The sequence below is a fragment of the Ruditapes philippinarum genome, unplaced genomic scaffold (assembly GCF_026571515.1).
Source record: "Ruditapes philippinarum isolate M1 unplaced genomic scaffold, ASM2657151v2 ctg11201_1_1_1_1, whole genome shotgun sequence".
In the NCBI taxonomy this organism is placed as follows: Eukaryota; Metazoa; Mollusca; class Bivalvia; order Venerida; family Veneridae; genus Ruditapes; species Ruditapes philippinarum.
Window position 1 is genome coordinate 1 of NW_026856368.1, and position 13064 is coordinate 13064.

At 33.0% G+C, this 13064-nt stretch overlaps 1 protein-coding gene across 1 annotated transcript in view; it reads right to left on the reverse strand.

The window, feature by feature from the left end:
* Window positions 1-1690: 1690 nt before the first annotated feature.
* LOC132746307 (uncharacterized) overlaps window positions 1691-13064 on the reverse strand; it is a gene marked incomplete at both ends in the record, with an annotated part of 29793 nt that continues 18419 nt past the window's right edge. The window contains 5 exon segments of the mRNA XM_060735419.1: window positions 1691-1772; window positions 2664-2676; window positions 5633-5771; window positions 8004-8125; window positions 11409-11480. Coding sequence (XP_060591402.1) covers window positions 1691-1772; window positions 2664-2676; window positions 5633-5771; window positions 8004-8125; window positions 11409-11480 — 428 coding nt within the window.

Genomic DNA, 13064 nt, shown 5'->3' on the forward strand with positions numbered 1-13064 from the left:
ACAGATTTAATCATACAATATCAAGGTTCTTCATTATTGGCTCTTTCTAAGAAAAATGTTGTTTTTTTAAAAAAAAAATATTGCTCAATTTTTCCTTTGTAAAGATCTACCCTAACCCCGGGGATCATAATTTGACCAAACTTGAATCTACCTTACCTGATGATACTTCACACAAGTTACAGCTTTTCTGGCCAGTTGTGTTCTGAGTAAAAGATTTCAAATAAAATTTCTCTATATTCCTATGTAAAAATTATGCACCCCCCTTGTGGCCCCATCTTACCCCTTGGGACCATGATTTGAACAAACTTGAATCTACACTATCTGACGATACTTCCACACAAGTTTCAGCTTTTCTTGCCAAATGGTTTTTGAGAAGAAGATTTTTGAAAAATATCACCAAATTTTCAATAAATCCTAATTATTTCCCCTGGAAATAAGGTATGCCCCTTTATTTTAACAAAACTTGAATCCCCTTTACCCAATGATGCTTTGTGCCAAGTTTGAATGAAATTGGCCAAGTGGTTCAGGAGTAGAAGTCGAAAATGTATAAAGTTTACAGACACACAGACAGATGCACAGACAGACGGACGCTGGACAAAATGTGACCAGAAAAGCTCACTTGAGCTTTCAGCTCAGGTGAGCTAAAAAATAAGAGGCCTATGGGCTACTTGCTCACCTGAGCAAGCATAGGCATGACAAATTAAGCTTCATGAAATCATAATATAAAATATCTGGACAATGTTGTATGATACATGTATATCTTATTTACATAGAAATTCATTTTCCCCATGGAAATCTTTATGTTCATTATCAAATCCCTTTTCTAACTAGCTGCATGTCTGTAGCTTCTGGTCTGAAAATTTCGGAAAGGAGTTTCAGATGGATGACCTGGGAGATACAGTGCCACCCATGGAAAAAAATGTGTATTTATTGCTCACAAAAACGTGCGCTAGTTTTGGACTGATTTACCTTATTTATATGTGAAGTCTGTGAAAACAATAAGTATCATTAAATTCTTCATGCAATTTACTACTGATATTGTATCTTATTTAAATGGTGGGTCACCAATATCATGTTTTATGAAAATCATAGTTGGCATGAATGTTCACTCGTGATATCCCAGCTATGATGCGAATACAAATAAAAAAAAAAATGGTTTTTAACGCTTTTTGGACCTTTATTTGTTCAAAAAAAAAATCCCCATTATAGTTAAGTGCCTAAGGGAAACTATGTGCTAAATTTCAAAATCTGAACAAAAAAGGCAAAAAAAATTTGTTTAAAAATTTTTTAAAAACAGTCATATTTAAAAGGTAATTGGCATCAGATTTATTATTTAAAAAATAAATACCACTATGTGGCATCCCCAAATAAGTAGCGTGTTAAAATTTCAGACATTTGTGATGAGTTTTCCCCGGAAACCAAGTTTAAAATTTAAGTCTTAAAAAAAACAGAAATATTTCGGGGAGTCCCCCAAAATTAAATTTTGTACAAAATTAAACCCAATCATATGCATGCCCAAAACAGTGTTGAAAAATTTTTAAAGATCTGAAAATTAAATGCTTATGAGAATTTTTTTTTATGGACCCCCGACAGCAAAAAAAGAAAAAATACTTACCTCCTCTTTTTTTCGAAATGTACATTGTTTCGGTGTTGTCATAAAATCTAAAAAAAAAAAAAAAATCGTGGTAACGATAGGGTTTTGGTTTATTTTATTTAAAAATCCCCCTTTGTTTCCTTCTTCTTCTCTTTTTTTTTTTTCAGAAAAATATCCACTTTAAGTAAATCTTATCGCTTGTCCGGTGTTCGTTTACCTCCCAGCAAAAATGGAAAATTAAAACATTTTCAGTAAAAAGCTAATGTGTTTCATCTTGTCCCATCATTCCATCTGATTTGACTCCCTAAAATTCATGTATAATGACCCAAAAAATTGGTAAAACCCGAACAAAGGGCCCCTGGGCCAATCACTACCTGAACAACTTCCCTTTTAATATTTCCATTTCATTGATAGCTTTTCTATGTTAACTATGAACCCTTTTTGGGGCCATGTATTGGTCCCTGGTATTGGGTAGCTTTAAAAATTTAGAATCACACTTTGAGGATCCCTTTCATAGTAAATTTACAAAATTAGCATTGTGTTCTTGAAAAAAAAATTTTTTTAACATTTTCCTATATTTTTGTTTAAACTTGACCCCCCCCCCTTTTGGCCCCGATGACCAAACCCCCTTTACAAAAATTATGTCCATTTGGCCCCATCTTTGGGAAAAACCCCTTATTTTCTCACGGGACTTTTTTAGTTTGAGGGTGTCTTTTGTCATTTAAATTAGAAATCCATTTCCGCTTTGAATTTGGATTGCCACAAGTCGGGGGCAACCCACACATCAGAGAAATGAATTAAGATTTCAAGAGATTTCTTCACAGGGCAACCAAATAATCGGTTGCATATCGAAGGGAAAAGTTGTTTTTCCCTTTTGACCATTGGGCTAACCCCGCAAAGAGGAACAAAGAACTATATATGATAAGAGTTAAATTTGGCCCCCATAATTCGCTATTTTTTAAGTGTTTCGGGTACAATATAATGTTTACTTATTTTTTAGAAGAGTTGATATATAATATATTTTTCATCTATTTATTTGATTTTTTTGCACTTCCTGGCAGTATATGACGTCAGAAGTGACGCTATTTCTATCATTCAATCAAAATCAGCCAAAAATTGACATTTTTCTTATCTATTTACGAAAGGGAAATATAGAGCGCATGCTTGAACAAGGAAATTTTTTTTTGTCACTTATTAGTCTTGGCTAGATACATCTCTGATTAAAATATTTTGTTTGTTCAAGCATGCGCTCAATGTTTTCGGAAGGAAAAACTGCTTGAAAACAAGGAGTTTTTTGCTAAAAATGCAAAAATGGTGGGAAAAGGTTGTCTTTACGATGTCAAATTTCTAAATTGTGGGCACTTGAACCAAAATGAATATTATGTAAACACATCACATACATATCTGTACTAAGAAAATAAAGAATGAGAGTAAAATGATGATGTTCATTTTAGGGGGCCATTTTAGGCCTTTTCATATATAGTCCTTTTGGATTGGACTTTTGGTCAGGTGCTCAGAGCTGTATTAAATCAGAATCGACATTATTTAAGAATGCTTGCAAAGAAATCTCACAAATTGAAGCATTGTAGTTCTCTTGAAGATTTTTAAACATTTTCCCTCTGTATTTCTATTCTAAACTTTCAACCCCATTTAGGGCCCCAGTATTAGATCCAAAGTCATGGCTTTTATAACTTGGAATCTACACTATTTGCGGATGCTTATGTAGTAATCTGACAAATTGAAGCAATGTTGTTCTTGTTGAGAAGATTTTTAAATTTTTTCCATTACACTTCTACATTAAAGTTTGAACTCATCTTGGATCCCAGACACTAGTACAGGGGTCACTATTTTAAAAATATATTGAATCTACATTATCCAAGGTTGCATGCATAGTAATCTCACATATTGTAGCATTGTAGTTCTTTAAAAGATATTTAAAAATTTGCCCTATTGACTTCTATTTTTAATTTTGAACCCCTATTAGTCCAGGGGTCAATATTTTACCAAATACGAATCTATAATAGCCACAGATGCTTGCATAATAGTCCCACAAACTGTTGTACTGACCAGTGAAAGCTGGCAAAACTAGACATGATCTCATTGCAAGCAACAAGTGAGTCTTCCGTTTGATTATGAATAAATGATATGGTTAAATTAAAATGTTGACATGTAGTACGAGTTACTATATTAACTTTCTATTAAACTAAATTTTGGACCTACACTGCAAATATAAAATTTTCAGAAAAGGTCATTTTTAAACTTTAATATCTCAGCAATGCACGGTCTGATTTTTAAACGGTTTTCAGATTTGTATTTAGTACAACAATGTTAACAGAACAATTACCGGTATGCTTTAAAATTCCAAAATTCGAAATATATTGGAATCACATACGGTGGACCGAAAGTGATGGACGTCCTGCTCATATTAAAATTTGTTAAGTTTGAAACATATCCTGATGAAAAAAATTGTAAACTTTTTGATTTGAAAAATTTTAAAACACAATTTTCCAAACATGCAGTATGAGTGGACTGTAAGTGAGGTACGATCATGTTTTTACCTGATAGCATCTAACAATTCAAACATCTATCATTCCTGAAAATTTCAGTCTTCTATCCTTAATCATTTTTGAGAAAAAGGGAGGACAAAATCACTTTATTAAACAAGAGGCCCATGGGCCACATCGCTCACCTGAGAAACAATAGGTATGATAAAATCAGCTTAATGGAGTCATAAAACAAACTATCTGGACAATATACAACAATACATACTTTGTATCTACACTACCTGAGGATGCTTTCACACAAGTTTCAGCTTTCCTGGCTGATTAGTTTCTGAGAAGAAGATTTTTCAAGATTTACTCTATATATTCCTATGTAAAACTTCGACCCCCCATTGTGGCCCCACCCTACCCCCGGGGATCATGATTTTCACAACTTTGAATCTACACTAACTGAGGATGCTTCAACACAAGTGTCAGCTTTCCTGGTCATATGGTTCATGAGAAGAAGATTTTTAAAGATTTACTCTGTATATTACTATGTAAACTTTCGATCCCCCATTGTGGTCCCACCCTACCCCCGGGGGTCATGATTTTCACAACTTTGAATTTACACTACCTGAGGATGCTTCAACACACAAGTTTCAGCTATGCCGGCTGATTAGTTTCTGAGAAGAAGATTTTTAAAGATTTGCTCTATATATTCCTATGTTAAACTTCGACCCCCCATTGTGGCCCCACCCTACCCCTGGGGGCCATGATTTTCACAACTTTGTATCTACATTACCTCATGATGCTTTCCTACAAGTTTCAGCTTTCCTGGCTGATTAGTTTCTGAGAAGAAGATTTTTAAAGATTTAATATATATATCCCTATGTAAAACTTCGACCCCCCATTGTGGCCCCACACTACCCCCGGGGATCATGATTTTCACAACTTTGAATCTACACTACCTGAGGATGCTTCCACACAAGTTTCAGCTTTCCTGGTCTTATGGTTCATGAGAAGAAGATTTTTGAAAATTTCTCGAAAATTTTCATAAATTCCTAATTATCTCCCTTTGCAAAAGGGCGTGGTTCTTAATTTTCACAACTTAGAATCCCCTTAGGCTAAGAATGCTTTGTGCAAAGTTTGGTTGAAATTGGCCCAGTGGTTCTTGAGAAGATGTAGAAAATGTGAAAAGTTTACAGACAGATGGATGACAGACAAAATGTGATCAGAATAGCTCACTTAAGCTTTCAGCTCAGGTGAGCTAAAAAGATTAACGAATATATTGGCAGATTGGAAGTGACTTAATCAACAAAAATGTACGTGATAAAAGATTTTGATACTCTTTTTTATCTATGAAAATATCAGAAAAATTCGTTGCACCATGTCTGAGATTTTTGAGCTTTAAGAAAAATGTTAAGAAAATGAAAACAATAGGGTCTTCTGTTGGAAAGTTGGGAACCGACGACCCTTATTATCCTATCATATCCTATATTATGCATCTGTTCCTGCAAATAAGCTCTATTTCGGGTCGGGACCATACCCTTGGGACATGACCTACATATCATTTAATGCTGCTTACTTCTAGACTTTATATTAAGGTCAAGCTCTTGTCTTGTTTCTTTGATTTCTTCTGGTCCGACATCATGTTCACTTGATGAATCAGACTCATCAACATCCTTCCTTGATCTCTACAAACAAAATTTAAAAATATCATATTAAACTTTCACCTTTCAGTGCTTGCTTAATGCTTGATTTTGAGAAAGATACAAAGATTTATTCCCCCCTTCCCCCTCCTAATAAAAATATATCTATCGACAGCTTCCAGTATACTGTAAATTCCTAATTAAACGCGAGGAATAAATATCCGCGTAAAATCGCAAGAAGCATTCTTCATGGATTTTTAAATCTCGCCATCATTTTATGAAAGTTGAAAAATATAAAAAAGAAGGAGAAAAGTTCAACGTTCGCGATTTTATATTTTTTTACTTCACACCATATATAAACAAGAAGCCCAGAAAATATAACCCACGAAAAATAACCCTTAAAATTTTGCTTTTAATAATAAAGTCAACTTTTTTGTTGAATAACTGTACAGTAAAACATGGTGTTTTGACAACATTTGTAAAATATATTTTTTCACCGATAACATAGAAATCAATGTTTGAGAACTACTTATGTAAATTACTTGTAAATTCATACGCAGTGAATAGATGTCGCATTTAGAGGCATCTAAACATCACAGAATTTAATGGAAAACCTAGTAGAATGTAAATATACTCAATTGAATCAGATGTATTTATTTATTCCTCATTAAGATGTTTATTTACTGTCTTCAAGTATGCTGTCATTACAAATGTTTTAAATCAGGGCTCTACATTAACTTTTTTTCCTACTTTCCATTCGAACAAGTGACCAAGACATTTACTTGTCCGACCTTCATCTTTACTAGTCCGAAAATTTTTCAATATTAACGATCAAATATTGTCAACTTGAAAACTACAGTTCTGTATTACTAAAATAAAGTCATTTATAGATTATTCATGCTATAATTAAGAACCTGACTTTTTAAATAAATTGGAAACTTAAAGTTTCTTTCTTAAATGTATTTGCTTCATATAACATTAAACATGATTTGTCAGCTGTAGCTTTGTCATGGCAAATTACAAGACATTTTAAATTAAGCATCAGGTTTAAAAATACATGTTATTGTTATATTGCATTCTGAACCGATTTTAAACTAAACATGTAAGTTTGAATATAGAAATCAACTCCAGTTTCAATTTAAAAATGTAATTATTTTATTTGAAAAATATACAACGTTTCGACTCAAAAGTCTTCATCAGGTATACTTTGTTTACAGGAAAAACTAAACATGGAAAGTCATAATAGTCTATCAATGATGAATGAAACCTAAAATAAACTAGAACTGTCCTAATGGGACTAATACCCCCCCCCACCCCCAAGGCTAATTTCAAGTGGGACAATAATTGAATGGAATAATAAAGATTTGGAACACATACAAAAAAAAAATTCTAGAATTGTAAAAAAAAAAAAAAAAAAATTGTTAACAAAGAAATTGTCAGAATTTCACTGTAAATACATATCTATAACAGTAATACATTTACAAATGTATGTATCTGATGATATATTTTTTAAAAATTAAATTGATTTAAAAAAAACCCAACAAAATGACAATAACCCTCCCTTTGCAATAAATGGAAATACCGGTAGCCAAGCAATGCTCTTCTGTTGATAAAACTTTCAATTTACTTGACTCATAAATTTAAACAACTTCTAAAAATAGTTTAACTTCTTTATTAATATTTCCTTATGATAGAAACTTTTGGTTTATATGAAACAGTTTTAAAATAGCCCCAAAACCATCACCCATTTTACAGATTATCAATTTCGCCTAAACACATGCTCCATCTGAACCATGGCTCAGATAATGGCTCCCTTGGGACAAATGAATTCAGCTACACTTGTCTTTGATGTTCTTATTAGCTCCTAAGAATTTATCATTGACAAACAAAAACTTTGCATTGTCAGATGATAGAATACTTATAAAAAATATTTTTTTTTTATTAATTAAGACAAAAAACCTCCATCTGGATGTATTTATAAAAATATATTTTAGAGTGTTTTAATACTATTAATTAATTAATAAAATATGTAAGGATTACCTCCCTTACCTTTTAACATTAGTGTACAATATATAGAATAAGAAAAATGAAAACTGTCATAAAATCATTAAATCTTGTCTGATCTTAAAAAAAATTGCAGGTGCACAACTTCAGATGGTGTTCAACATATGTACAAATTTTCAAACTGTTCCATGCAGTAATAAAAAATTCTATATGGGGGACAAAGTTGCGTCTACAGACAGACGGACAGGGTGAAATCAATATACCCCCCTAAACTTCGTTTGCGGGGGTATAATTACATTTCTTTCCATAATCCTCAAGTTTATCATTGCTACCTTTTTTTCCTTTCTTTTTCTTAACATTTCTGTTTGGTACTTTGTAAGAACTAAGATCCACACCTATTGAAAGTTGTTTGAAATTAGTGAACTTCAATCCCGATCAAGAGTAACTCAATTGCATTGAAATTTGATGTCGGGATCGAATTCAATAATATGTTTTACGGTGCGACCGTTGGGGCGAGCGCAGCAGGTGATCAAAAATGAATTATGATAAATCAATACAAATAAAAGTAGTGACGTAAAGGAAATGAATTTGAATGCAAAATAAAATATACCTATTTTTCCAGCAAATTTTCGTTATTCATAATTCATAAGATTTTTTTTATTTATATACCAATCTGATTAAAATCAGATCTTTGTAACGCTCCGAAATTCTGATAGTCGCTGAACAAAGTGTAGCGACATCAGAATTTGTCGGAGCGGATCAAAGATCTGATTTTAATCAGATTGTTTATATACTGGTCGCACGCCAGTATAGAATTTATCTCAGATAAAATGTTGTTGAATAAAGATTTTAACATAATGTACATTGCAGTTTATTTCCTCTTTTCTTGCAGCAGACATTTTTCTTAAACTTACAAATTAAACTTGACTTATCACAGATTCCCCCCTCCCCCGTTTAAAAAAAATCAAATTTACGTATAAAAAAAATTTGATCACATAAGGAAAATGGATCCCCCGGGAGCATGTAATACCGTAAATAGTAGTGAAAATAAAGACACTTTTGAGCAGCTAAAGAGCTAAAGGCATACCACGCACTCCCCATTCCCCACCCCCGATTAGAAGTTTCCTGATTTTGAGAATCTTATTTTTCTTTTTGCTTGTGAAGATTTTTTTAATGATGTTGCCACGCCCCATTTAAAAAACGGTCCTGGAAATTACCGTAAATATAGTGAATAAAATAATTGTTAGTATTCATCCAAATGAGAGCAAGTTACAACTGTTTCCTATCTCTGTAGAAATGTCCCGATTCGTTAGCTCTGCAAGATTTTGAGAAGATTTTGGTATTTATATTTCAGCAGATTTACAATAACTTAACTTAGAGTAGTTTCCCCTTATTGTGACGCAAAGTTCACGTCGGTCAAATGTAGTCTGTCTCTTTGAAAACACACTAGAAAAAACTACGCGAAAAAATACTGTTTGTTTACTTAAAAAGCATGATGTTCTGGAAATTACACAATTTATCTTTCTCAAAGGTTTCACTTTGATTCTCGCGAGATGGTATCCAGTCTAGTGAGATCGGTCGACATTGAGGAATTGCATTGTGGGTCGAAATTTACTGACGCCGAAAAATTCTGTCGGATCAATGTGTAAGAAATCCATTGTGATGACACTCGAAAGGACGATAACTCCGTTAGTCTTAAAAGTAATGGAAATTGGTGTTATTTACAATGCATGTACATAGTTTTTTATCTTGTTCTCGTGAGAGTGTGAATTGGGAAACCATAATTACAGGGAACTACTGGGATGATTAAAACAAGGCATAACTGGTCCGATTTACTGACGCCAAAAAAATCTGTTGAATGAATGGGCAAGTAGTCTGAATTTTCTATTCACACACGCCTTGCCGGTAGAGCTCGCTTCGCGCCGGCAAGCTGCGCTCGCTATAACTAATCGATAAACTTATAACGAGTCTACGGATAAATTTATCACAAAGCTTTTTTTTTTATGTTGGAGACTTCTTTACATAAAAAAGCAATATTCACTTGTCAGTATATTTTTTTAACTGGTACCATACAAGCGGACAAGTGTTAATGTTGAGACCTGTGAATGAATATGCATAGTCAGGGCCTCGTTAAGTTAGTGAACTTCCTTTCGTAATCATAGTGGTTTTAAAAGTTTTTGAAGAATTATTAGTATTAATTTGATTAAATACAAAGTAATTTTAACGAGGCCGAGTACAGAACGAGTACGCACGCTTTCGCGCAGCGGTTCATTTGTATTGTGACGTCATCTTTTTGCTTGGTTGACGCCATGGCGTGATAGTTTCAACTGCGGATATTCAGCGAAATTTGTTGAAAATAACTCGTTTGATGCGTAAAATTAATGTTATATTGTGGAATAAACATAAATGTCTCGAAGTATAAGCTATATTTGGGCTCGGGTCGAAAACGTGAAGAGGGTTCAGCAAGCCTAGCCCTATGTCACGTTTTCTTAACCCGCCTAAATATAGCTTAATTCATATATCTCAAGACAGTAACCATTTTTTTTATATAAATGGCCCTTTATATGTGATGTTATATATTTATTTATTACTTAAATATGTCTGAATGTTCTAATAATACTATAAAGATCACCATTTCCGCTTTTGTCAAATATAAAATAGCCATTATTTGACAAATCTGGGAAATTGGGCATACAAAAATCAACTTTGATAAGACCCCTGGAACAAACCAGGAGGTAAAAGGGTTTTTTTAATTGACCATTTGATGCCTTTTAGCAATAACTTTAATATGTAGAACAGAAAAAGAAATCTCTAGGGCAGAAGTTTTAAAAAAATGTAAAAAATGTGCAAATTTGATACGTTTTAAGCAAAGTCCCATAGGGTCCTATGTTAAAAATTAACAAACTTTGAGATGACCCCCTAAACAAACGGTGTGGTAAGTGTCCTATTTTTTTTATCTTAAAATAATAATTATATCATTAGAAATTCATGTAAAAAATTTCATTCAAAAATCTAGGGCAGAACAAATTAGACCCGGCCTCGTTAAAAAACTCACTAAAGATTTGATAGCTTATCTTTTTAACATCTCTGCAGCCCTATCGAAGCCATTGTTTGGAACATGTGCATCTGTCACTTATATAATCTTGGACATTGCCCTGGGGCAATGGAATTATCAAAACATCCATAATGACTTGTACACCTCTATTGTCTGAGCGGTTTTAAGATTATTATGATGATTCATAAAACATTGAACATCATATCAGAATCCCAATAAAGTGGCTGTTGAATAAAGTGTTAATTACATGTTGTGTCAAGATTTGACTGGCCGCTGGCCTCGTTACACAAGTGGCGCTCATTCCAGGACAAACATATAAGAAAAATCGGCCAGGGGAAATAAAACCGGCTGCTGGTCAAGAGTGGCCATTAAGACGTTTAATTCCATGTTCTGAAAAAATATAATTGATCGTAATTTTAACACCAGCCTTTAAAATCATTGGTATTGTGAATGTCTTGGCTATGACAATCAAGCATGTAAAACTTTTTTTTATGTATATTGTTAGAACACAAATATATTTATTGCCAAGTATTTGACGACCATAACATGTATTCAGTAATTTACCTAAACTATATTTTACATTATTTGCCTTAATTAATATTTTTTTTGAATATGTTACAAACCATTCTTGGACTGTTCTTTCACAGAGTCAATTTCGCTGTCAGGTTTATAAGTTTCATCAATGCAACTGTTCTCTAAAATATTAACAATTATTGACTTATTGTAAAATTGTCACTCTCAGTCTATGCGAAAGACATTGGACAGTCACCCCCATACATGTTAACCTACAGTGATGAAAAATAGGTAGATTTTAAACCAAAAAGCGGTAGCATCGCGCGCGGCCTTTTTCGCGTATATTTTAAAGCACAGATTTGTATGTACTACATATGTAGTAAAGGTTTCTGATTAGTAATTAACAATATCAACTAAAATATAAAAGACTTTTGAAACTTGGTAATATTAACACTAGCAATAAAAATGTTCGTATGCATCTACCATGATTATAATGATTACCGGTAAGCTATTTTTAAGGAAAAATGTTTGAGTGCAGAGCCCTTAACAATTACCTTTGTTCAGAAAAATAGGTTAAGTTGCCAAAATTGATTATATAAGAGAAGTAAGAACTAGTAGGAATTCATATGTTCTTTTTCAATATCAAAACGATGTTTACATGCTTATTTATTACAAATGCAGCATTCAATAAATTGCAAGTCAAGTTTACTGTTATGGCCAAGTTAAAAGATATATTCAATCCTCGTTAAAGCCACGTGTGGAATTGCAAAGCTTCTTTTTCCATTGCGAGGATAATCTACATGTCTTGTAACTAATGTAATCACGGGAAGTGGCTTCTTTCATCGTTCAATGTAAAACACATGCTTGAAAACTTGTCATCTAAGCGTCTAAATAAAGCCTTTGTGTGCCCCCGATTCAAAGTCACGCGCTAATTTCAAACCCGACGAGAATTTTTGACCAAAATGGCTTCCAAAATGGCTATCTATCAAAACAAGGAACGTATTTTAAAGAAAAGCGGTAGATTTTAAAATAAAAGCGGTAGGCGGTAGACGGAGCTAAAAAGCGGTAGACTTCCGCGTAAATCGGTAGAGTTAACATGTATGGTCACCCCTGACCAATGTGCTGTGCCCATGGTCCGATGTGTCATTTTTTAGACAGGACCAAAATGTCCATGTCTCAGTATCCAGTTTTAAGCTGTACTAATTTTTACTTTTATCTTCCATCTTTTTTATTGCCGTCAGTCTCTTTCCTTTCTTTGTAAATCCAAACTGCAATAATCTAAGGTTTCTTTTAATCTATTTTCCGCCATGCTGTCACTGTTTAATCTTAATCCTAGGGATGCATTATTTAAACTATACTTTGGCCATATAAAATTAATATTTAGATTCTCATCCTCATTTGCAAAATATATGTGGCAGGTGGACAGATTTAATCAATTTTATTATTTTTCATTGTTATAAAAACACCTTTTTAACTGTTAATGTTTTAGAAGTAACAACTGCTCTATTCTTTTAAGTTAATTGTTAATGCTAATATGAGTGCACAAACCCTCATGTAATTTTTTAATTCAATTTTATTTCAACTTTACTGGCAATGCATGACGACATTTGTGTCCTTGTGGTAACAAACATAACTGGAATCAAACAGTAATCCACATGTTAAGGCAGCCATCAAAATGTTTTTGAATTTTTTGAAAAACAAGCCAGAATTTTTTTCCCCACTCAATTTTTTTTTTTTAAATAAAATGCATCAAGGCGGGCCATATT